Source organism: Schistocerca americana, chromosome 3, assembly GCF_021461395.2.
Source record: "Schistocerca americana isolate TAMUIC-IGC-003095 chromosome 3, iqSchAmer2.1, whole genome shotgun sequence".
In the NCBI taxonomy this organism is placed as follows: Eukaryota; Metazoa; Arthropoda; class Insecta; order Orthoptera; family Acrididae; genus Schistocerca; species Schistocerca americana.
In genome coordinates this window covers 969,660,566-969,683,866 of record NC_060121.1, presented here as the reverse complement: position 1 = coordinate 969,683,866, position 23,301 = coordinate 969,660,566, and the positions used below count along the sequence as shown (strand labels likewise).

Here is a 23,301-nt window from a genome sequence, read left to right as displayed (position 1 = left end):
GAGCGATCTGGAGAATGTGCTGGCCAGGGCGGCAGTCGAACATTTTCTGTATCCAGAAAGGCCAGTACAGGACCTGCAACGTGCGGTCGTGCATTATCCTGCTGAAATGTAGGGTTTCGCAGGGATCGAATGAAGGGTAGAGCCACGGGTCGTAACACATCTGAAATGTGACGTCCACTGTTCAAAGTGCCGTCAGTGCGCACAAGAGGTGACCGAGACGTGTAACCAATGGCACCCCATACTATCACGCCGGGTGATACGCCAGTATGGCGATGCGAATACATGCTTCCAATGTGCGTTCACCGCTATGTCGCCAAACACGGATGCGACCATCATGATGCTGTAGACAGAACCTGGATTCATCCGAAAAAATGACGTTTTGCCACTCGTGCACCCAGGTTCGTCGTTGAGTACACCATCGCAGGCGCTCCTGTCTGTGATGCACCGTCAAGGGTAACTGCAACCGTGGTCTCCGAGCTGATAGTCCATGCTGCTGCAAACGTCGTCGAACTGTTCGTGCAGATGGTTGTTGTCTTGCAAACGTACCCATCTGTTGACTCAGGCATCGAGACGTGGCTGCACGATCCGTTCCAGCCATGCGGATAAGATGCCTATCTCGACTGCTAGTGATACGAGGCCGTTGGGATCCAGCACGGCGTTCCGTATTACCCTCCTGAACTGATCGATTCCATATTCTGCTAACAGTCATTGGATCTCGACCAACGCCAGCAGCAATGTCGCGATACGATAAACCGCAATCGCGATAGGCTACAATCCGACCTTTATCAAAGTCGGAAACGTGATGGTACGCATTTCTCCTCCTTACACGAGGCATCACAACATCGTTTCACCAGGCAACGCCGGTCAACTGCTGTTTGTGTATGAGAAATCGGTTGGAAACTTTCCTCACGTCAGCACGTTGTAGGTGTCGCCACCTGCGCCAACCTTGTGTGAATGCTCTGAAAAGCTAATCATTTGGATATCAGAGCATCTTCTTGCTGTCGGTTAAGTTTCGCGTCTGTAGCACGTCATCATCGTGGTGTAGCAATTTTAATGGCCAGTAGTGTAGTATCATTGCTGCCGAAGAGATGGCGACCCTGCCCCACAGAAAAATGTGGCGCAACGTTTTTATTTCCTCCGCTGTGTGACAGTTGGGAAGCAGTGCCGCCATTTCATTAGCGGACTCGCGTCGCGTCGCCGAGACGGAGCGAGCCACGCCCCGTTCGGGCAGATGAAAGCGGCGTGTTTACCGCGTCGCTCGTTATCTGTGCGGTAATTACGGCCGCTTTGTCCGCCACTGGCTGGCTGCGAGGAACGGCACCGTCCCTCGGGGAAGCCCCGTCTCCCTGTAGGAGCCGAGTCTGCCCGCTCTCCGCAATCATGACTAACGCACGTTAGTGCTCTATGGCTTGCTGTCACTCGGCGCTTCCTGGGTGTTCCGGAAAATAGCGGCATGAGTGACAGAATCTTCCGTAAGCACACCGGGTGGAAATTTCGTCACTCCCAGGAGACATTGCGCTAGTACAGGGTATAACACGGTGTCTAGCATTGGTAATGGTGTCAATTCCAAGAGTACACCAGTAGCAACAGATAAGGTACTATGAAGCGCCAAAGAAACTACCACATCTACAATTATACTCCGTAAGCCACCCAATGGTGTCTGGTGGAGGGCACTTTACGTGCCACTGTCATTACCTCACTTTCCTGTTCCAGTCGCATATGGTTCGCGGGAAGAACGACTGCCGGAAAGCCTCCGCTTAGGGACCGATGACTTCAGCGGTTTGCTCCCATAAGACGTTTCCACAAATTTCCAAAATTTTTCCTGATGGTGGTTTACTTGCCGAAAGTGCTAACAACATAGATATTAAATAAACTCGTTTGGGACTGCTTATGAAATAGATCACATCAACGAATGAACGAATGATAGCTGTGACACTTGAACAGAATGCGAGAAGCAAGATGCCAAAGGGCGTTGTACGAGCGTATCTGCCGAGTGGTAAAATTTATACCAAGATGGAGGAGAGTGGGAGAAGTGATTTGGCTGTCTACGTTTTCAAAAAAATAATTCGCAACCGATTTATTAAACTTCAAACATCACAGAATATCGTTAAAATATTTATGCTGGCCGGGTGTGTTTACTCAAAACTGGGAGTTCAACCATTAAACAAACTAAATTATGTAACAGGGCCGGCCGCGGTGGTCGAGCGGTTCTAGGCGCTTCAGTCCGGAACTGCGCGACTGGTACAGTCGCAGGTTCGAATCCTGCCTCGGGCATGGATGTGTGTGATGTGCTTAGGTTAGTTAGGTTTAAGTAGCTCTAAGTTCTAGGGGACTGATGACCTCCGCTGTTAAGCCCCATAGTGCTCAGAGCCATTTGAACCATTTTAACTATGTAACGCTGACATAACAGTAACTTCCATTTTTTTTTTTCAATTCCTTGAAAATGATCACTAACTAGCGACTCTAATTAATAGTTGTCCATGACAGCAAGAAATCTGTACAAGATCAACGATGTAAACAAGATTTGACCAACCGAATATTAAAGCAAGCAAACGCTCCTTCAGGGTGCACGGTATGTGGTGACGTAGTCAGTACGATTACTTCGAACAGCAGCCGACATGAAGGACGTGTAACGCTCACGGCAAGAACGGCCTGTTCCTCCACCGCCGTCACATGGAGGTCCACCTTTTCTACTCGGTCAGTGCCCACTCGCGCCAACACAATCGCGTCCTGTGTGGGATTAAATATTATTTCCTTTCACAGATCTTTCGGTTCAGCCCGACTTTTCTCAGAATTTTATCTTTGGAATAAAGAAATCTTCACGGAAACTACTAAAATGAACACTTTGCCGTCCGTACGTCTCGTACAAATTTATTCGCTTGGCGCCGGCAGCGCTAGTTCGCATTGCTTGGCTTGTCGCCGGCCGCTTGTCACCTTTCCGTTGATGACAAGCGTCAAACACATTGACTTTTGGGCGCTTTAATTTTCCTGAAATCCTCTATTTTGTCGCATCGTTCCACAAACTCTAATTTTCTTTGCAAGTATCTTCAAATGGTTCAAATGGCTCTGAGCACTATGGGACTTAACATTTGAGGTCATCAGTCCCCTAGAACTTAGAACTACTTAAACCTAACTAACCTAAGGACATCACACGCATCCATACCCGAGGCAGGATTCGAACCTGCGACCGTAGCGGTCACGTGGTTCCAGACTGTAGCGCCTAGAACCGCTCGGCCACTCCGGCCGGCCGCAAGTATCTTCTCTGCAAGTTCTACACTGTTATAATAATCATCCTTGCAGAAGTGATACCACTTTCCATAAGAAGGTGTCAATAGTTCCATCATTGTTTTTGCTAAAGGCTGTCCAGCGCCGGAATATATCTTGAATGAGGAAATGTATCCTGTACTCGAGTCACACAGTATCCAAATGAGTTTGCCGTATTTCGTAATTTTCCACGGATTGTAAACGTTAAAATTTAACCATTCACGCCTCGGTATCATTCCTTCATCAGTTGAAATGTTTGACTTAGATTAAACGTTTCTTTAAACTTTCTGGAAATATAATCAATTACGAATTGCACTTTGACAAGCAGGTCGCCACTATCGAGTTTTTTCTTCCTGTCGGAAAAATGTAAAAATGATAATATTTGTCTGAATCGATAACCATTGATCCTTGCTTTTCTTACAATTACCATAAGGGCAGCAAGCCCAAACCATTGTCTAAGTTCGGGTCGCGTAATGTCGACAAATTTGGCATTTTTTAAATCCAGTTTCCTTCTATTGCAATTTCGACGCTCTGTGTATCTTTGGCAAATATGTTTGGACCCCCGGATCCTTGAAATTTATTACTGGCCCTCGGTAAATGAAAGTCTGACCACTGTGCACAGTCTTCTTCGTCTGATTCAGCCGGATCAGTTGGCAACCGTAGCGTTCGCCGAATTCTTCTTGGACCTATTTCACTACCTTCCTACGATTCTGCTTCACTTTCATTTTTTTGATATCCAGTGTCTTCTTCCCAATCGGCCAAGTCGTCCGGAACGTAAGACAAGACGTCCGCACATTCATCGTAAATAATCCTATTGTCTCTTTCCTCCGCCACGATGAAAGGGCACAAGTACTTAAAAAAACAAAAAACTTGTTGTCGTGTGTAACTTATTGTTATCTGAACAAAATACCAATAGAATGCAAAAGATACTAAAGTGCTGTCGCCGGCCATTGCGGGCGATACTATGCAGACGACACCACTGTCGTGACCGCTATTTCGCGCACGGGGCGGACGGCAATGTGTCAAGATAAACTGAACAGTATCTCAGAAGTTCCCTGCAGATGGATTCCACCCCTAGGCGGCTGAACGAGATGCTGGTTACGCGGGCTGTATCGTCTGCGCTAAGAGGCACGTCGGGCTGCTGGTTGCTGTCCATTGGAACTCCCGACGAAGACTTGTCAAGCGTGGTGCATACCCGTCCATCTCGGCCAAGGCGAGAACTTTTCCTCGTCCTCGTCCTCCTCCTCCTCTTCTTCCTCCTCCTTCTCTTCTTCCTCCTCCTTCTTCGTACCCGCCCACCTCGGCCAAGGCAAGAAGTACAGTGTTATTACAAATGATTGAAGCGATTTCACAGCTCTACAATAACTTTATTATTTGACATATTTTCACAATGCTTTGCACACACATACAAAAACTCAAAAAGTTTTTTTAGGCATTCACAAATGTTCGATATGTGCCCCTTTAGTGATTCGGCAGACATCAAGCCGATAATCAAGTTCCTCCCACACTCGGCGCAGCATGTCCCCATCAATGAGTTCGAAAGCATCGTTGACGCGAGCTCGCAGTTCTGGCACGTTTCTCGGTAGAGGAGGTTTAAACACTGAATCTTTCACATAACCCCACAGAGAGAAATCGCATGGGGTTAAGTCGGGAGGTCGGGGAGGCCATGACATGAATTGCTGATCGTGATCTCCACCACGACCGATCCATCGGTTTTCCAATCTCCTGTTTAAGAAATGCCGAACATCACGATGAAAGTGCGGTGGAGCACCATCCTGTTGAAAGATCCAGATACACGTGTCCTGCAATGTTTTTTTCGCAGAAGAAAAAGGGCCATTTTGTCTCACTGTTCTCTCGAGCGCTCTGGCGGCAGGAACCTGAAGTGCGGCTTTTTCTACGTATCTGTAGTGTGTCGTGACCATATGTCAATGAATGGAGCTACAGTGAATTTATGAAATAGCTTCAATCATTTGTAATAGCCCTGTAATCCTTCTTCTTCTTCTTCTTCTTCTTCTCCTCCTCCTCCTCCTCCTCCTCCTCCTCCTCCTCCTCCTTCCCCTTCTCCGTCGTCTTTAGCCTCTAGGCACCCACACATTCACACAGGCCTCTCCCAAATATTCCCGTAGCCATCTTTGCTGGGCGGTCTGGATACAGTTTTTTCTCGCGTGTCGTTGAATGTTGTCTCTCTGTCTCGCCAGAGGACGTCCAGCACTCATCTTTGACTCTGTCGGACGCCACTGCGACAGAGTTTCTGTCCATTTGAAGTTGTTCCTGCCTATGTGTACTGCCCAACACAAGTCTTCCTATCCGATCGACAACATCATACACTCCATTCTTCTACTTACGAGGGCCCGCGGGACTGCTACGGTCGCGGGTTCGAATCCTGCCTCGGGCATGGGTGTGTGTGATGTCCTTAGGTTAGTTTGGTTTAAGTAGTTCTAAGTTCTAGGAGACTTATGACCTAAGATGTTGAGTCCCATAGTGCTCAGAGCCATTTGACCCATTTTTTGAACTTACGAGGGCGTTTGGAAAGTCCGTGCAAAAATAAAAACTACTTACTACCAACGCTGTTCTAATTTGTTCATCGCTTCCGAACAATAGGAATTGTCCAAGTCTGCAAAATAGCTATTAGTTACTGCAATCACTGCTCGTTTGAATAAAATCCTTGTCCTGCCAGCCATCAGCCATCAGCCATCAGCCATTTCTTCAAATTCGGGAGAACGAAGTCTGGCGAACGGGGGGGGGGGGGGGGATGTGAAACGAATTGTAATCCTAGTTCCATGGTTTTTGCGACCACCACTGCTGAGGTGTGTGCTGGTGCATTTTGGTGATGGAAAAGGACTTTTTGCGGTTCGATCGCAGACGTTTTCCTTGCAGCTCAGTTTTCAAACGATCCAACGATGAATAATATGCACCTGTAATTGCTTTACAGTTTTCCAGGTATGCGATGAAGATTATTGCTTGTGAATTACAAAAGACAGTCCCCGTACCCTTTCTGGCCGAAGGAATGGTCTTCGCCTTTTTTGCTGCAGATTCTCCCTTGGTAACCCATTGTTTAGATTGTTGTTTGGTCTCAGTAGTATAGTAATGAATCCATGTTTCATCCACAGTGACGAAACGACGCTTAAAGTTCTGCGGATTCTTCCTGAACAGCTGCAAACCATCCTTGCAACATATCACACGATTCCGTTTTTGGTCAAGCGTGAGCAAACGCGGAAACCATCTTGCGGATAGATTTCTCATGTACAAATGTTTATGCAACATATTATGTACCCGTTCATTCGAGATGACCACAGCAGTAGAAATATCACGCACCTTAACTCTTCTGTCATCCATCACCATATCATGGATTTTATCAATGATTTATGGAGTCGTAACCTCCTCAGGGCGTCCAGAACGTTCAGCATCACTTGTGCCCATATAGCCACTCCGAAAATTTGGAAACCACTTATAAACTGTTCTAATAGAAGATGCAGAGTCACCGTAATGTTTATCAAGCTTCTCTTTAGTCTCCTGAGGCGTTTTACCTTTCATAAAGTAATGTTTGATCACCACACGAAATTCTTTTTCGTCCATATTTTGAGCAGCACTCGACTTCCTTAATCCACACGAATGCCAAACACAAAGAAATATTTCAGTGTGGCTGAAACTTGGTGTGCGTTCTTTCCAAAGATGCTACTAATTAAACACGACCTCGATACGCGCCGGTGGTGCCATCTCTCAAGACTTTGCACGGACTTTTCAAACCCCCCTCGTATTTATGTACTTCCTTCTGAACATCTTAGTTATGAATTGTTTGGAGGTAACTTAAATGACATATCTAAATAGCACTTCAGAAATTATGGATCCAGCTGAAGTAGAGTTCCTAGCAGAGAAACCAATGGTGAGCATTGTTCCAAACTTTAACTTTGATAGAATACACCTGTTAACCCTTTCTCTCAAGTCTTTCATTGCTCTCTCCATTGCCCTTTGGCAGCCCCCGGAGACGATTTGCGCTATTTGTCGTGTCATTGTTTGGAGCCCATATGTTGTTACTGCCAGGATGCGTCATAAACCTTCATCGTTAAATTTATAGGTATAGTCAGTTTGCCGGAGTGTGGAACCACCCTCGCCTCACTCGGCTGCGCCGCTGGGAAATTCAGCTTAAATTGGACAGTGCCACGCCCATCTCGTCAGTAATGCCAAGAAAACGCCGGCCGCAAGTTCCTCTGTTACCGGAACAGACGAATCCCTCGCTTCTTGAAAGAAACAACCGTGCTGAGGTGTGGCTCGACTGCGTGCTTAACGCTGGCCTTTCCTGCTCCTTCCCGAGTATTTTCAGCCGGTGATACGAGGACCTGTGACGGCGGGAATAGCCCCCTGCGGCTGGGTGCCGGGTCGGCGGGCGCCAGATGTGTGTGGCGCGGAACAAACGGCGCTGACAGGCTGACGAGCGTCGCGGGCGTCGGGCTGTGGCGACGGCTTTACGAGGCGCAGCTCTCACTCGCGGCTCCCCAGAAATAAGGCGGCGTCCCGTGCCGTGCGTAAAGCCACAGCCTGCCAGCCTAGCTCCTACCATATGCACGAGGCACCGCCTCTTGCTTTCGTCTCTGACCCAGAAGTGACGGGGGGGACCCGGGCTCACTGCTCGGTGGGGAACTGCGGAATGGTCCGTACTGAGTACAGCTGAGCCTCTTCTCGAATGACAAAGAGAGACCCCCTTCTGTTTCAGAAGCCGACATGAACTACTGAGAGATCTGGAAGATCGATTCTTCAGATATGCACTGACGGAAAGCGTTCCACCATAAAGTACCACTCTGTGTGGAGATTTTCGTCACATAATGCGTTATCACTTTACATTGTGATTCCACTGGCACGAACAGGATTACGTCGACAACATTTCTGTCATTGTGGTGAGTGGCAGCCTACTTTAAATGAGGGAAAATACAATTTATAGCAGATGAGTAGCAAAACTCATCCAGTAATGTTCAAGTACAACAGTAGCATTGTGCTGCTTGACTCAAGTTACGTTGCAATTAGAGATGGGTCGTACGCGAACTAACGGGTCCAAAGGAGCAGTTCACGAAGGTGAATGGAACGAACGAGGAACAAATTCTAAGGAACGGTGTTTCATAATACACTTCGGTCGTCGCTTTCTACTTACAGTTCCCGGGAACGGGAAAAGGTCGGTCTCGTTCCCGCAACGGCACGTCGGCCGGTCTCGTTCCCCCCTCTGTCTCGTTCCCCCCCCTCTGTTCGTTCCCCCCCCCTCTGTCTCGTCCCCCCCCCCCCCTCTGTCTCGTTCCCCCCCCCCCTCTGTCTCGTTCCCCCCCACCTCTGTCTCGTTCCCCCCCACCTCTGTCTCGTTCCCCCCCACCTCTGTCTCGTTCCCCCCCACCTCTGTCTCGTTCCCCCCCCACCTCTGTCTCGTTCCCCCCCCACCTCTGTCTCGTTCCCCCCCCACCTCTGTCTCGTTCCCCCCCCACCTCTGTCTCGTTCCCCCCCCCACCTCTGTCTCGTTCCCCCCCCACCTCTGTCTCGTTCCCCCCCACCTCTGTCTCGTTCCCCCCCCACCTCTGTCTCGTTCCCCCCCCACCTCTGTCTCGTTCCCCCCCCCACCTCTGTCTCGTTCCCCCCCCCACCTCTGTCTCGTTCCCCCCCCCCACCTCTGTCTCGTCCCCCCCCACCTCTGTCTCGTCCCCCCCCACCTCTGTATCGTCCCCCCCCACCTCTGTCTCGTCCCCCCCGCACCTCTGTCTCGTTCCCCCCCACCTCTGTCTCGTTCCCCCCCACCTCTGTCTCGTTCCCCTCTCGGCCGGACTCGCCCTTCTTCGCGTACCCACTCGTCGCAGTTCCACTTGCCGACTGCTCCTAGTTAGCTCAGCATCGAGCTACTGTTGTTTGTTTGTTCGCTGCGCGCGCCCATTCTAGATCTGTTTCAAACCTTTTTTGAACTCTGAACTTCTGGTATTCTATTCAGCGTCCATGATCGGTAATTAAAATGTATTTCATAATTACGTAAATTGCGTGGTATGTAATGCATACATAACAAAACGGCATATCAGCTTACTTCAATATTTCGATAAATTGCAGAAGAAATACTTGTAAAAAGGCAAGATTTTTTTTTTTTTTTTTGTCATCACACGTGGAAAGGAAGTCGCCACGGCACATACGAGTGGTCACTCTCCGTCTTTTTTTGATCCAAGGTAAAAGAGCATGTTCATTGTTACGGAAGGCAGATCGACTTAGCAACCGAATGAAGCCCGCACTCCTTAATCGATTGTATTGTGTCACATTTTATAAAGAGAATATGATAACTCCTGCAATATTATTTCATTGGTACAGGGTAGTGCACGAAAAATCGGCCCCGAGTACTAGAGTGCTCACTGTCGCCCACCAATCGTCATCTATTGTTTCGAAGTTGTTGTTTGCATTAGCGTATTTGTTATTTCTTCACTGCCTAATTATTACAACAACAAAATGGTTCAAATGGCTCTGAGTACTATGCGACTTAACATCTGAGGTCATCAGTCGCCTAGAACTTAGAACTAATTAACCTAAGGACATCACACACATCCATGCCCGAGGCAGGATTCGAACCTACGACCGTAGCGGTCGCGCGGTTCCAGACTGCAACGCCTAGAACCGCTCGGCTACTCTGGCCGGCGGCTGACTGCAGAACGATTCCCTGCCTCCAGCGTACGTTTCGCGTCAGCACCGCGAAGACAAGACAAAAGAAATTAGGGCTCGTACTTTCCCTCGCTACATTTGGGAGTGAAGCAGGAAAGGGAATCACTAGCAGTGGTACTCGTACAAAGTACCCTCCACCGTATACCGTATGGTGCCTTGCAGACTATGTATGTAGATGCAGATGTAAGACGAATACCGTCTTACATTCGTTTTACTCGTTTTATTGATTGGCATCTACAGTCGCACTATTTTTTACGATCTCTTTCGCCTCTAATGGCACTCTACAGCCTTCAGAACTGTCTGTAAGAGGCAGAGAGCAAGTATCTCAAATAAGGACACTTACAGGTATACACAATATATTACTAATAATATTGCATAAAAATTCTTATGGCGGCTCCCTTTATTAAAATAGAATGGGGTTTGAATTTAATTAAAAGTTAATTAATGTACTCAGATCCCGAACGCTAAAAGTTCAACAGCAATTTTGCTCGGGCGCACCACGGCTGTGAGAGTCCTTCAATAAAGAATCTCTGAAACATTTAAGCTGCCATTATAAGAATCTTAACTGGAGCACTAGAATTCCTATCTGACCGTGCTCAGCACTGTTACACCGCTCTGGTACCCGACAACACTATGAGGTGGGTGCTGAAAAGTAATGCCTCTGAATTTTTGTGTGAAAACTCTTTAAGCTTTTTATATAAAACAAATCTTACAACATTCTATATCTTTATTCTTCACGGCTAAATATTTGCAGCTCCCTGCCGCTAGAGGATTCCCAGTTGTAGCGTGTAATGTGACGCTGTATAACGTAACTATGTCGGTGCATGAGAAACGGCGTGCTGCGATCGGCTTTTGAATTCATAGATTTCATCCACTGGTGGTGCACCCTCTCCTTCACCACGACAGCGCCAGACCACACACCAACTCTGCTACATCTGCAACAACCCGAGTCCTTGGGTTCTGTGTCACTGGTCGTCCTCCATAGCCGGTCCATCCGATTTTCGTATTTCCAAAACTTGAATACCTTCGAAGGCTTCACTTGGTTGCGATGAAGCGGTGCAAGAATACGTGAGGTTCTGGCTCCGTCTCGATAGTTAAGCATTTGACAGTGACGGTATCAACAAATTGGTCTCTCATCGGGAGAAATATGTTCGTCGCTAGGATGAATATGTTGAGAAAGAAATATGTAGGTATGAAGAATAGAAATATACGGAGTGTTCAAATAGTCTCTGCGCAGTGCCGTATTATTGTTAGCCGCGCGTGCCGTTATGATTGTTTGCCGGCCTGGGTTACTTCCCTTCAAGTGGACTCTCCCAACATTCCACTGTTTCGTTTATCTAGGCCAGTGTCAAGTCTCATAGTGCTCAGAGCCATCGGCCAGTGTCAGTAGCATCGTTGGTGTGTGTCGTCACGTGTTGACGTGAATGTTTAAGTTAAGTTCCTTTGTTCGTTTGTTTCGTTTTTGTCAGGATTAAAATCCTAACCATTGAAGAACGTGTGATTTTAGTCGAACGAGTTTTCAAAGCTGGCGGTAAATACACAGTTTCACTTCGTCAAACATTTAATTCATTTTTCCCGGAGACAACACTCCCACATCGCGATACTGTGCGATATTTGACTAACAAATTTCGAAGTACGGCTTCAGTGACAGATGCACCGAGAAGTGGTCGTCCTAGCGTTTTGACTCAGGATAAACTAGTCGGTATTTCCGATAAAATGTCCACGAGTCCGAACAAGTCAGTAAGATAACTCGCCCAGGGAAACGATGTTGGTGTCGGAACGGCCCACACAGTTCTAAGGAAAAATTTAGAACTTCTCCCATGCAAAGTGACAGTCGTGCAAGAACTGAAAAATACTGATCATGGCAAGAGACTGCATTATTGTCAATGGTTCAAAAATTTCGTTCAACAAAATGGAAAGGATATTCATAATGTAACGTTTTCCACTGATGAAGCGTGGTTTCATTTATCCGGGTACATGAACTCAAAAAATTCTCGTGCATGGAGTAGTGCAAATCCATTGTGTATTCATGAGGAATCATTTCACTTTTTGAAAATAGGAATTTGGATTGCAATTTCTAGACGTCGGATAGTGGGTCGCATGTTTTTCAACGGAACAATAAACGCACAACGATGCTGTTGTTGTTGTGGTCTTTGGTCCTGAGACTGGTTTGATGCAGCTCTCCACGCTACTCTATCCTATGCAAGCTTCTTCATCTCCCAGTACGTACTGCAGCCTACATCCCTCTGAATCTGCTTACTGTATTCATCTCTTGGTCTCCCTCTACGATTTTTACCCTCCACGCTGCTCTCCAATGCTAAATTTGTGATCCCTTGATGCCTCAGAACATGTCCTACCAACCGGTCCCTTCTTCTTGTCAAGTTCTGCCACAACCTCCTCTTCTCCCCAATTCCATTCAATACCTCCTCATTAGTTATATGATCTACCCATCTAATCTTCAGCATTCTTCTGTAGCACCACATTTCGAAAGCTTCTATTCTTGTCCAAACTATTTATCGTCCATGTTTCACTTCCATACATGGCTACGCTCCATACAAATACTTTCAGAAAGGACTTCCTGACACTTAAATCTATACTCCATGTTAACAAATTTCTCTTCTTCAGAAACGCTTTCCTTGCCATTGCCAGTCTACATTTTATATCCTCTCTACTTCGACCATCATCAGTTATTTAGCTCCCCAAATAGCAAAACTCCTTTACTACTTTAAGTGTCTCATTTCCTAATCTTATTCCCTCAGTATCACCCGACTTAATTCTACTACATTCCATTATCCTCGTTTTGGTTTTGTTGATGTTCATCTTATATCCTCCTTTCAAGACACTGTCCATTCCGTTCAACTGCTCTTCCAAGTCCTTTGCTGTCTCAGACAGAATTACAATGTCATCGGCAAACTTCAAAGTTTTTATTTCTTCTCCATGGATTTTAATACCTACTCCGAATTTTTCTTTTGTTTCCTTTACTGCTTGCTCAATATACATAGTGAATAACATCGGGGAGAGGCTACAACCCTGTCTCACTCCCTTCCGAACCACTGCTTCCCTTTCATGTCCCTCGACTCTTATAACTGCCATCTGGTTTCTGTACAAATTGTAAATAGCCTTTCGCGCGCACAACGATACTGCAGTGATATTCTCTACCGATTCGTAGGAGAACTTGTGTTAAGCGAAATACTGAACGGTTATTTTCAGCAAGATGGTGCAACCGCGCATACAGCTCGCTTTTTAATGTCACTGCTTGCTTATGTTTTTGGTGATCGCTTAATTTCACAACTACTTTGGCCTCCACGATCGCCTGACCTAACACCAACCGACTTTTTCTTGTGGGGTGCAGCGAAAGCAACTGTTTATAAAAACTGTCCAAACTCCATCGATGAATTGAAAACTGCTTGTGTTTGGAAACATGATTAGACGAATTGAATTGTGTATTCAACAGCAGGTGGGACACTTTCAACATTTAATGTGAAAATTTGTAAGTAAAAATGAACATTCAATAAATTAATAACTTGCATTTCACTGAGTTTCAAAAATGGTTCAAATGGCTCTGAGCACTATGGGGCTTAACTTCTGAGGTCATCAATCCCCTAGAACTTATAACTACTTAATCCTAACTAACCTAAGGACATCACACACATCCATGGCCGAGGCAGGATTCGAACCTGCGACCGTAGCGGTCGCGCGATTCCGGACTGTAGCGCCTAGAACCGCTCGGTCACCCAGCCAGCACTGAGTTTCATTTCGGTATATTCACTGCGACATACGGCACGCGCGGCTAACAATCATACGGCCCTGCGGAGAGACTTCTGAACACCCCTATAATGTTAGTACGTTTGTTTTATTTGAAAATGTTTTTTTCATAAAAAAAACTCGGACGCATACGTTTCAGCACCCGCACGTAAATGACATGACATAGAGTATACAGTATAATGGTCTTAGGTTCATGTGGCAGGTTTAAAACTGCACACTGCTTAAACGGACTGAAAATAAAAGTCTTCCAGTTTGGAATTGCAGAGTAATGTAGATGTCGATGTCTGTGTCTGTGGTTCGAACAGTAGCGTTGATCTCTGGCATTATGCTGCTGTATTATATCCTATGGCACTTGGGTCGTCGAAGTCTGACAACAGGGTTTATCATTCTTGCCACGCTAGCGACCATTGATCCTCCCTTCAGCAATTACCAATCCTTCCCTACACAATGAAGCCACTAGTTTGAGCTGCTTTGTTAACTCCCAACAGGCTGTCTACGGACGCCCTGGCGTCGATCTGACCGCCACAGCCGGCCGGAGTGGCCGTGTGGTTCTGGGCGCTACAGTCTGGAGCCGAGCGACCGCTACGGTCGCAGGTTCGAATCCTGCCTCGGGCATGGATGTGTGTGTTGTCCCTAGGTTAGTTAGGTTTAAGTAGTTCTAAGTTCTAGGCGACTGATGGTGACCTCCGACGTTAAGTCGTATAGTGCTCAGAGCCATTTGAACCATTTGACCGCCACAAACAGATGACTCATCGCTGAACACCACAGAATGCCACCAGATGCCTCAGTTCACCCTGGCTTTACGCTATCCGAGACTGTAGTACGCGGTCAGTAGTAAACGAAGCGTGGCAACACGTAGGTCTCAAACCACCCTCCAGAAACCTGTTTATAACGCTGACCGACTCTGCTGACTTCAAAATCTTCACGTACAAGCAACTGTTTACTCTAGGCTTTTTAGGGGATAATGTAACTCACAAATAAGTTACTGTTTACTTTTTACCCTGTATTGGGTAATGGAGCTGTTCAGTTATTTGCTAGTTTTTGCGGTAAATTATGATTTATTAAAACGTATACGGGTGGTTGGGTCAAGAAAAGTCACCGTTTCTTCCATTCGGGATTGCGACGCCAACACTGCTCCAGCGGGACGATGCCATGGGCCTCCCGCGACCTGCGCTGCTGAGTACCAACTCACAGCCTCGTCCAAAATGATGATATATTTCACAAATTTCTGGCATTCCAAATGTATTACGATTTTTTAAATGTTTCATTATTCTTGCAGTGCGGTCAACAGTACACAAAACCCTGTAATGTAAGAAGCTCAATTTCTGCACGTGGTAAATTACAGTATGCTACAACATGTGTTACTATATTATTGTCCGCCGCCCCCCTCCCCCCCCCCCCCCCCCCGCCCTTCCTGATAGCTGAGTGGTGAGCGCGATAGAATGTCAAGCTAAGGGCCCGGGTTCGATTCCCGGCTGGGTCGGAGATTTTCTCCGCTCAGAGACTGGGTGCTGTGTTGTCCCTGTCATCATCATTTCATCCCCATGGACGCGCAAGTCGCCGAAGTGGCTTCAAATCGAAAGACTTGCACCCGGCGAACGGTCTACCCGATGGGAGGCCCTGGTCACACGACATCGTCGTCATTATGTTAGTCTTACATCTATACTCTGGAAACCATTGGGAAGTACATGGCGGAGCCTACTTCCCGCACCACCACTGTGTTCTTTTTTTCGTTCTGTTCGCGTATTGAGCACTGTGTTCTTTTTTCGTTCTGTTCGCGTATTGTGTTCTGTAATTACCCCCTACAGGGGTGATATGTAAGAGTTGTAGTGTATTTCTCGCTTATCTCCTTCACACTGTCTCGTGGTTCATACAAACCTGTGAACCGCACTGTTGGTTTCACTTGAAACTTCCGGTTTGAAAGGCCATGGTCTGTACATAAAATTTTTGTCTGACGTTTCGTCTTCAAATACGGGAGATATATTGTGACAAGGGAAGCTCCCTATCGCACCCCCCTCAGATTTAGTTATAACTTGGCACAGGGATAGGCCTCGTAAAACTAAACGCAGATCTATCGAGAAAACAGGAAGAAATTGTGTGGAACTATGAAAAAATTAAGCAAAATATACAAACTGAGCAGTCCATGTGCAAGCTAGGCAACATCAAGGAGAGCGTGAACTTACAAGCGCCGTGGTCCCGTGGTTAGCGTGAGCAGCTACGGAACGAGAGGTCCTTGGTTCAAGTCTTCCCTCGAGTGAAAAGTTTAATTTTTTTAATTTGCAGACAATTATCAAAGTTCAGGCACTCACACATAATCAACTTCGCTCTCCAAAATTCCAGGACATGTTCAGATTTGCTTGGTCATACGCAGGATTTGACGGTCTACACACGGAAACATTTGAAAGCGTAAAAAACATATGTTTTGAGGGAGCACAGGGAAAACTGTGCGACTGTGAAACTGTTGCATTCATTTGTTGCAGTTTATGAGACAAACTCTTACGTTTTCATCACTTTTTTGGGAGTGATTATCACATCCATAAGAAAACCTAAATCGGGCAAGGTAGAAGAATCTTTTTGCCCATTCGCCAAGTGTGTAAGTTTTGTGGGTCGACAACATATTCCTGTCATGTGACGCACATACCGTCACCAGTGTCGTATAGAATATATCAGACGTGTTTTCCTGTGGAGGAATCGGTTGACCTATGACCTTGCGATCAAATGTTTTCGGTTCCCATTGGAGAGGCACGTTCTTTCGTCTACGAATCGCACGGTTTTGCGGTGCGGTCGCAAAACACAGACACTAAACTTATTACAGTGAACAGAGACGTCAATGAACGAACGGACAGATAACTTTGCGAAAATAAGGAAAGTAAAATTTTCACTTGAGGGAAGACTTGAACCAAGGACCTATCGTTCCACAGCTGCTCACTCTAACCACGGGACCACGGCGCTGCTCAGCTCACGTTATCCTTGATGTTGCCTATCTTGCGCATGGACTACTCATTTGTATGTTTTGCTTATTTTTTCGTAGTTCCACACAACTTCTTCCTGTTTTCTCGATTGATCTGTGTTCAGTTTTTCAAGGCCTATCCACTGTGCCAACTTATAACTAAATCTGAGGGGGGTGCGATGGGGAGGTTACCTTGTGAGGTCAAGAGGCAACTGCGCCTCTAAAGATTACTCCCGTAGTCGTTGGATCTACACGCTTTGGCAATATTCCGGGGTTGGCTGCACGAGTGGGTTGTTGACTGACTGCATTTTCCGAGTCTCCTGTCAGAGAGACATTGCCTGCCAGCTGCTATCCCAGTCAACAGCCATTTCAGCAGATTGTGGTTTGTGCTGTTGCAGTGCGATGCGGCATGGAGACGTCACCGGAGCTGGAGGCGGCCGCGTGCCGCCCGCGGCGAGGCCAGCCGCCCCCGCCGCCGCCGCCGCTGCTGCCCGCCGCCCTCGCGCCTGCGCGCTACGGATCCCCGCCGCCCCCGCGGCCCCCCGCGCGGCGGCCCTTCCTGCAGTTCCCCCCGCCGCCGCCCTACCCTCCACCCCCTCGTGACGACGCCGCCCCCACCCCCACATCGGCGCCCACGCCCGGCCCGCGGCACTCGCAGCCGCCGCCGCCGCCTCCCAGGACGCCGTCGCCCACCCCCGAGGAGTACTCCTACGCCTACTACGAGCCAGATTGCAACGCACGCGTTCTGCACACGCCACAGGTAACGACGACTCAAAAATCCCGCCCTCCACCTTTTATGCCTTCTCCTCACTTATTCCCTGTCGTGAACCTTCCCCACCATGCTTCGTTTCCTCTTCCTCTTTATTTAGTCCTTAACCTCCTTTTCCTCTTCCCCTACAATTTCCTCTCGCACCCCACACCCCTCCTTTTCCTACTACCATCATTGTTTCTCATCCTTTCTTCCCACCTCTTACCACTATTCCCACCTGTTGTCTCTATTCCCACCCTTTTATCTTTCCCCCTCAACCTCTTATTTTTCTTATCATCCTCTTTCTCCCCAGTCTCATGCCCTCACACTATTCTCACAGCCACCGTTGTATTCTCACAGCCACCGTTGTATTCTCACAGCCACCGTTGTATTCTCACAGCCACCGTTGTATTCTCACAGCCACCGTTGTATTCTCACAGCCACCGTTGTATTCTCACAGCCACCGTCGTATTCTCACAGCCACCGTCGACGTATTCTCACAGCCACCGTCGACGTATTCTCACAGCCACCGTCGACGTATTCTCACAGCCACCGTCGACGTATTCTCACAGCCACCGTCGACGTATTCTCACAGCCACCGTCGACGTATTCTCTCCGCCACCGTCGACGTATTCTCTCCGCCACCGTCGACGTATTCTCTCCGCCACCGTCGACGTATTCTCTCCGCCACCGTCGACGTATTCTCTCCGCCACCATCGACGTATTCTCTCCGCCACCGTCGACGTATTCTCTCCGCCACCGTCGTATTCTCTCCGCCACCCTCTTACCATTTCCCCCACACTGTTACTGCCCTCCCCACCCTGCCCTCTTAGCGCCCTCCCCACCCTGCCCTCTTAGCGCCCTCTCCACCCTGCCCTCTTAGCGCCCTCTCCACCCTGCCCTCTTAGCGCCCTCTCCACCCTGCCCTCTCATACTTTTGGTCTTGCCCCCTCGTATGCTTGGTCCTTCCCTTCTTATCTTTCTCTCTATCCCCTTACTTTCACCCCTCCATGTTTTTGATACTCTTGGCCATTATCTGCATCCTCAAACTTAACCTCATCGTCATCATCCACCTGCTCATAATACTACAGTTCCAACTATAACCGTCTTTTCAATGTTGATGTAGTGTAGTGACCAATGATGCCTCCTGTTTTTAAAATTTGAAATGTATTTTTGTCGTGTATCTGACACTAACGCCTGAGATTTTGATGTTATTTTGCTTTGCTACTATAACTGTTTTAGTTATTTATATGAAAATGGAAGATAGTAATGGTAAACTCACTTTCTATTTGTCATCTTATTTGCAAATTGTGTGCTACAGCTATTAACTAGCAATAGAAAAGAAACTATGAATTTCAAAACTTCGGGTGAGTTACTCAACGCATGTGGCTTACAGTCTTAAAACCTTTCTAGTCACACCACCAGTGCAAATAGTATACGTTAACGGTTTACACGTGAGTCTGTATCACGTAGATAAATGCCGTCTCTGTATGTACAATGCATTTTCATGTTTGTGATGCTAAGTGTATACAAAACATAAGCGAATAATGTGGTGATGAGAAAATTTACATATTCAGTGTATTACCTGTCACCAACCAAATACTGTGGACGAAAATTTCTAGCCCCACTGAATTAGATCGAGTGGCTACCTTCCGTGGTGTGTACATAAGAAACCAGTTGGTGGGTTACGTGGTGTACCAAAGGGCACTGTACCACGTAGCACTCCAGATATTAGCATCTGTCTGCATGTTGTTTGGGGTGTTGACAGCTTATTTAGCATTTTCTTGTTTAGGTCTGGCGGAGGGTATTCAGCAATTGAAATTCATTCTGGAGGATGTAAATCAGACACAAGTATTAAGTAGGGACAGTGATAATTTTGCGATCGTTCAAATTCAGAAGCAAAAACGGTGACCCAATATGTGGCTCTCCCCTACATTACTAATTACAAGTCTCTCTCTCCCTCCCTCTCTCTCCCTCCCTCCCTCTCTCTCTCTCTCCCTCTCTCTCTCTCTCTCCCTCTCTCTCTCTCCCTCTCCCTCCCTCCCTCCGTCTCCCTCCCTCCCTCCGTCTCCCTCCCTCCCTCCGTCTCCCTCCCTCCGTCTCCCTCCCTCCCTCCGTCTCCCTCCCTCCGTCTCCCTCCCTCCGTCTCCCTCCCTCCCTCCCTCCGTCTCCCTCCCTCCCTCCCACCGTCTCCCTCCCTCCCTCCCACCGTCTCCCTCCCTCCCTCCCTCCGTCTCCCTCCCTTCCTCCCTCCGTCTCCCTCCCTTCCTCCCTCCGTCTCCCTCCCCCTCCCTCCGTCTCCCTCCCTCCCTCCGTCTCCCTCCCTCCCTCCCTCCATCTCCCTCCCTCCCTCCCTCCATCTCCCTCCCTCCCTCCCTCCATCTCCCTCCCTCCCTCCCTCCCTCCATCTCCCTCCCTCCCTCCCTCCATCTCCCTCCCTCCCTCCCTCCATCTCCCTCCCTCCCTCCCTCCCTCCCTCCCTCCCTCCCTCCCTCCCTATCCCTCCCTCTCCCTCCCTCCCTATCCCTCCCTCTCCCTCCCTCCCTATCCCTCCCTCCCCCCTCCCTCTCCCTCCCTCCCTCCTCCTCCCTCCCCCCTCCCTCTCCCTCCCTCTCCCTCCCTCCCTCCCCCTCCCTCTCCCTCCCTCTCCCTCCCTCCCTCCCCCTCCCTCTCCCTCCCTCTCTCTCCCTCTCTCTCCCCCTCTCTCCCCCTCTCCCCCCTCCCCCCTCTCTCCCCTCCTCTCCCCTCCTCACTCCCCCTCTCTCCCCCTCTCTCCCCCTCTCTCCCCCCCTCCCTCCTCCTCTCCCCCCTCCCTCCTCCTCTCCCCCCTCCCTCCCCCTCCATCCCCCTCTCTCCCCCTCCCTCCCCCTCCATCCCCCTCTCTCCCCCTCTCTCCCCCTCTCTCCCCCTCTCTCTCTTCACAGAACTTGTCACACACGTCACTTTAGTTGCGCGTATTGGCGACTGGTTGCCAGGTGTTGGTCCTTCAGTCAAATCCGCCTCCGCCGCAGTTCCCTCGTAGTTTGGCATTAGAAGCTGCAGCTATTTTCAGAGTGCTGGTGTTGCAGGACCGGCACTCCTTCACGACGCGCTACGGGACGGAAGAGAACATCTACGAGGAGATCAGCGAGGTGGCGGCCAAGATGGCGGCCGCGGCGGCGGCCTCCGCCTCTGCCTCCGCATCTGCGTCCTCGTCTTCGTCGCCGCCGCCGCTGGGCTCTCCCAGCGCCAGCCTCCAGCTGCACCCACGCCAGCACCGACACCACCACCAGCAGCGGCCGCGCGCGCACGACCACGACCACTGCCACGGCCACGGCCACGGCCGGGGCGGCGGCTGCCGCAGCAGCAGCGGCGCCAGCAGGTCGCTCGCCTCCATCGCGCAGTCCGTCGTCGAGGAGGAGGTGAGCAGTCTGACCTACCGACGTGATCAGTCAGGCAGCTCCAGTGTAGATGAGCCTGTTCCACTTCCTTCTGTCCACGTACAACCTGTCGCGGAGAACATCATCCACCGTTCTTCCTCTGGCAGCGAGGTTATCATTCATCAACCGCAGTCAACGCATTCTGGGTCTTCCTAAGAGACCGATTTCTTTCTACTTACTTTCCAAATTTTTTCGGGCAGTTCTCGTAAGTGTCCACCTCCGTAGCAGAGTGGTCATTGTAGATGACTGCCGTGCCAAGGATCCATGTTCGATTCCCAGTACTGTCAAGTACACTACTGGCCATTAAAATTGGTACACCAAGAAGAAATGCAGATCATAAACGGGTGTTCATTGGACAAATGTATTATACTAGAACTGACATGTCATTACATTTTCACGCAATTTGGGTGCATAGATCCTGAGAAATCAGTACCCAGAACAACTACCTCTGGCCGTAATAACGGCCTTGATACGCCTGGGGATTGAGTCAAACAGAGCTAGGATGGCGTGTACAGGTACAGCTGCCCATGCAGCTTCAACGCGGTACCACAGTTCACCATATGTAGTGACTGGCGTATTGTGACGAGCCAGATGCTCGGCCACCATTGACCAGACGTTTTCAATTGGTGAGAGATCTGGAGAATGTGCTGGCTAGGGCAGCAGTCGAACATTTTTTGTATCCAGAGAGGCCCATACAGGACCTGCAACATGTTGTCGTGCATTATCCTGCTGAAATGTAGGGTTTCGCAGGGATCGAATGAAGGGTAGAGCCACGGGTCGTAACGCATCGGAAATGTAACGTCCGCTGTTTTCAAAGTGACGTCAATGCGAACAACAGGTGACCGAGACGTGTAAGCAATGGCACCCCATACCATCACGCCGGGTGATACGCCATTATGGCGATGACGAATACACGCTTCCAATGTGCGTTCACCGCGATGTCGCCAAACACGCATGTGACAGTCATGATGCTGTAAACAGAACCTGGATTCATCCGAAAAAAATGCCGTTTTGCCATTCGTGCACCGCAGACATGGTCTCCGAGCTAATAGTCCATGCTGCTGCAAACGTCGTCGAACAGTTCATGCAGATGGTTGTTGTCTTGCAAACGTCCCCGTCTGTTGACTCAGGGATCGAGATGTGGCTGCACGATCCGTTACAGGCATGCGGATAAGATACCTGACATCTCGACTGCTAGTGATACGAGGCCGTTGGGATCCAGCACTGCGTTCCGTTTTACCCTCCTGAACCCACCGATTCCATATTCTGCTAACAGTCATTGGATCTCGACCAACGCGAGTAGCAGCGTCGCAATCGCGATAGGCTACAATCCGACTTTTATCAAAGTCACGAGGCATCACAACAACGTTTCACCAAGCAACGCCGGTCAACTGCTGTTTGTGTATGAGAAATCGGTTGGAAACTTTCCTCATGTCAGCACGTTGTAGGTGCCGCCACCGGCGCCAACCTTGTGTGAATGCTCTGAAAAGCTAATCATTTGCATATCACAGCATGTTCTTCCTGTCGGTTAAATTTCGCGCCTATAGCACGTCATCTTCGTGGTGTAGCAATTTTAATGGCCAGTAGTGTATTTTTCCTCGGTGGGGAGGACTGGTACTGGGTGCAGCCAGCCTCGTGATGCCGATTGAGGATCTACTCGACCACGTTCTGGAAGATCTGCTGAACCGCTGGGAGGGAAGTGTGATCAGCACACGCCCTCCATACCTCATCCAAATAACACCGCAAGGCAGAGGATGACACGGCGGCCGGTAGACATCCCTCGCGCTTTCGCGGTCTGGCGAGAAACTCGTTATTGTAGATTCCTACCTCATTACACGCCATCATCACCCTAATGTAGATGTGCTGCTTCAGTTTCAACAGGAAATCTTGATTGTAGCATTCGTCCTCACTTCAATCCATAACTTGATCTTCTGGTTGGTTGATCTAAGGAATTTAATTTCTAATTCGTAGACTGTTAATGATCCTCCTTTGCGAGGATGCATCCTATGAGAGAGTAGGTCAGTACTGGTATGAAGTAGCTATTGAACATCGCTGAATTTAAAACTTCCTGGCAGAATAAAACTGTGTGCCGGACCGAGACTCGAACCCACAGGAGAGCTTCTGAAAATTTTGGAAGGTAGGAGACGAGGTACTGGCAGAAGTAAAGCTGTCAGGACGGGGCGTGAGTCGTACTTGGGTAGCTGAGATGGTAGAGCACTTGCCCGCGAAAGGCAAAGGTCCCGAGTTCGAGTCTTGATCCGGCACACAGTTTTAATCTTCCAGGAAGTTTCATATGAGCGCACACTCCGCTGCAGAGTGAAAATCTCATTCTGGATACTGATTTTACTTTTTCTGGAATCATGATAGGGTTCTCACTTGTTGGAAGAATTCAGAATCCTTCTGCACTCTGTAGGAAACCTCCTCTCTAATGAGATTATCCCTAGAGATTGTATATCAGAGGTACAGAGAACTCTCTGCACACACTA

At 48.7% G+C, this 23,301-nt stretch overlaps 1 protein-coding gene and 1 long non-coding RNA gene across 2 annotated transcripts in view; both read left to right on the top strand.

Moving 5' to 3' along the window:
• LOC124607110 overlaps positions 1–17,122 on the top strand; it is a 463,292-nt gene extending 446,170 nt beyond the window's left edge. Inside the window, exon 4 of the long non-coding RNA XR_006978776.1 lies at positions 17,047–17,122. This is a non-coding gene — a long non-coding RNA (uncharacterized LOC124607110). The remainder of the gene's footprint in view (positions 1–17,046) is intronic.
• Positions 17,123–17,287: 165 nt separating this feature from the next.
• LOC124606595 overlaps positions 17,288–23,301 on the top strand; it is a 40,315-nt gene continuing 34,301 nt past the window's right edge. The window contains exons 1-2 of the mRNA XM_047138579.1: positions 17,288–17,408; positions 20,465–20,797. Of these exons, the coding sequence (XP_046994535.1) occupies positions 20,540–20,797 (258 nt within the window). The 5' untranslated portion in view covers positions 17,288–17,408; positions 20,465–20,539. The remainder of the gene's footprint in view (positions 17,409–20,464; positions 20,798–23,301) is intronic.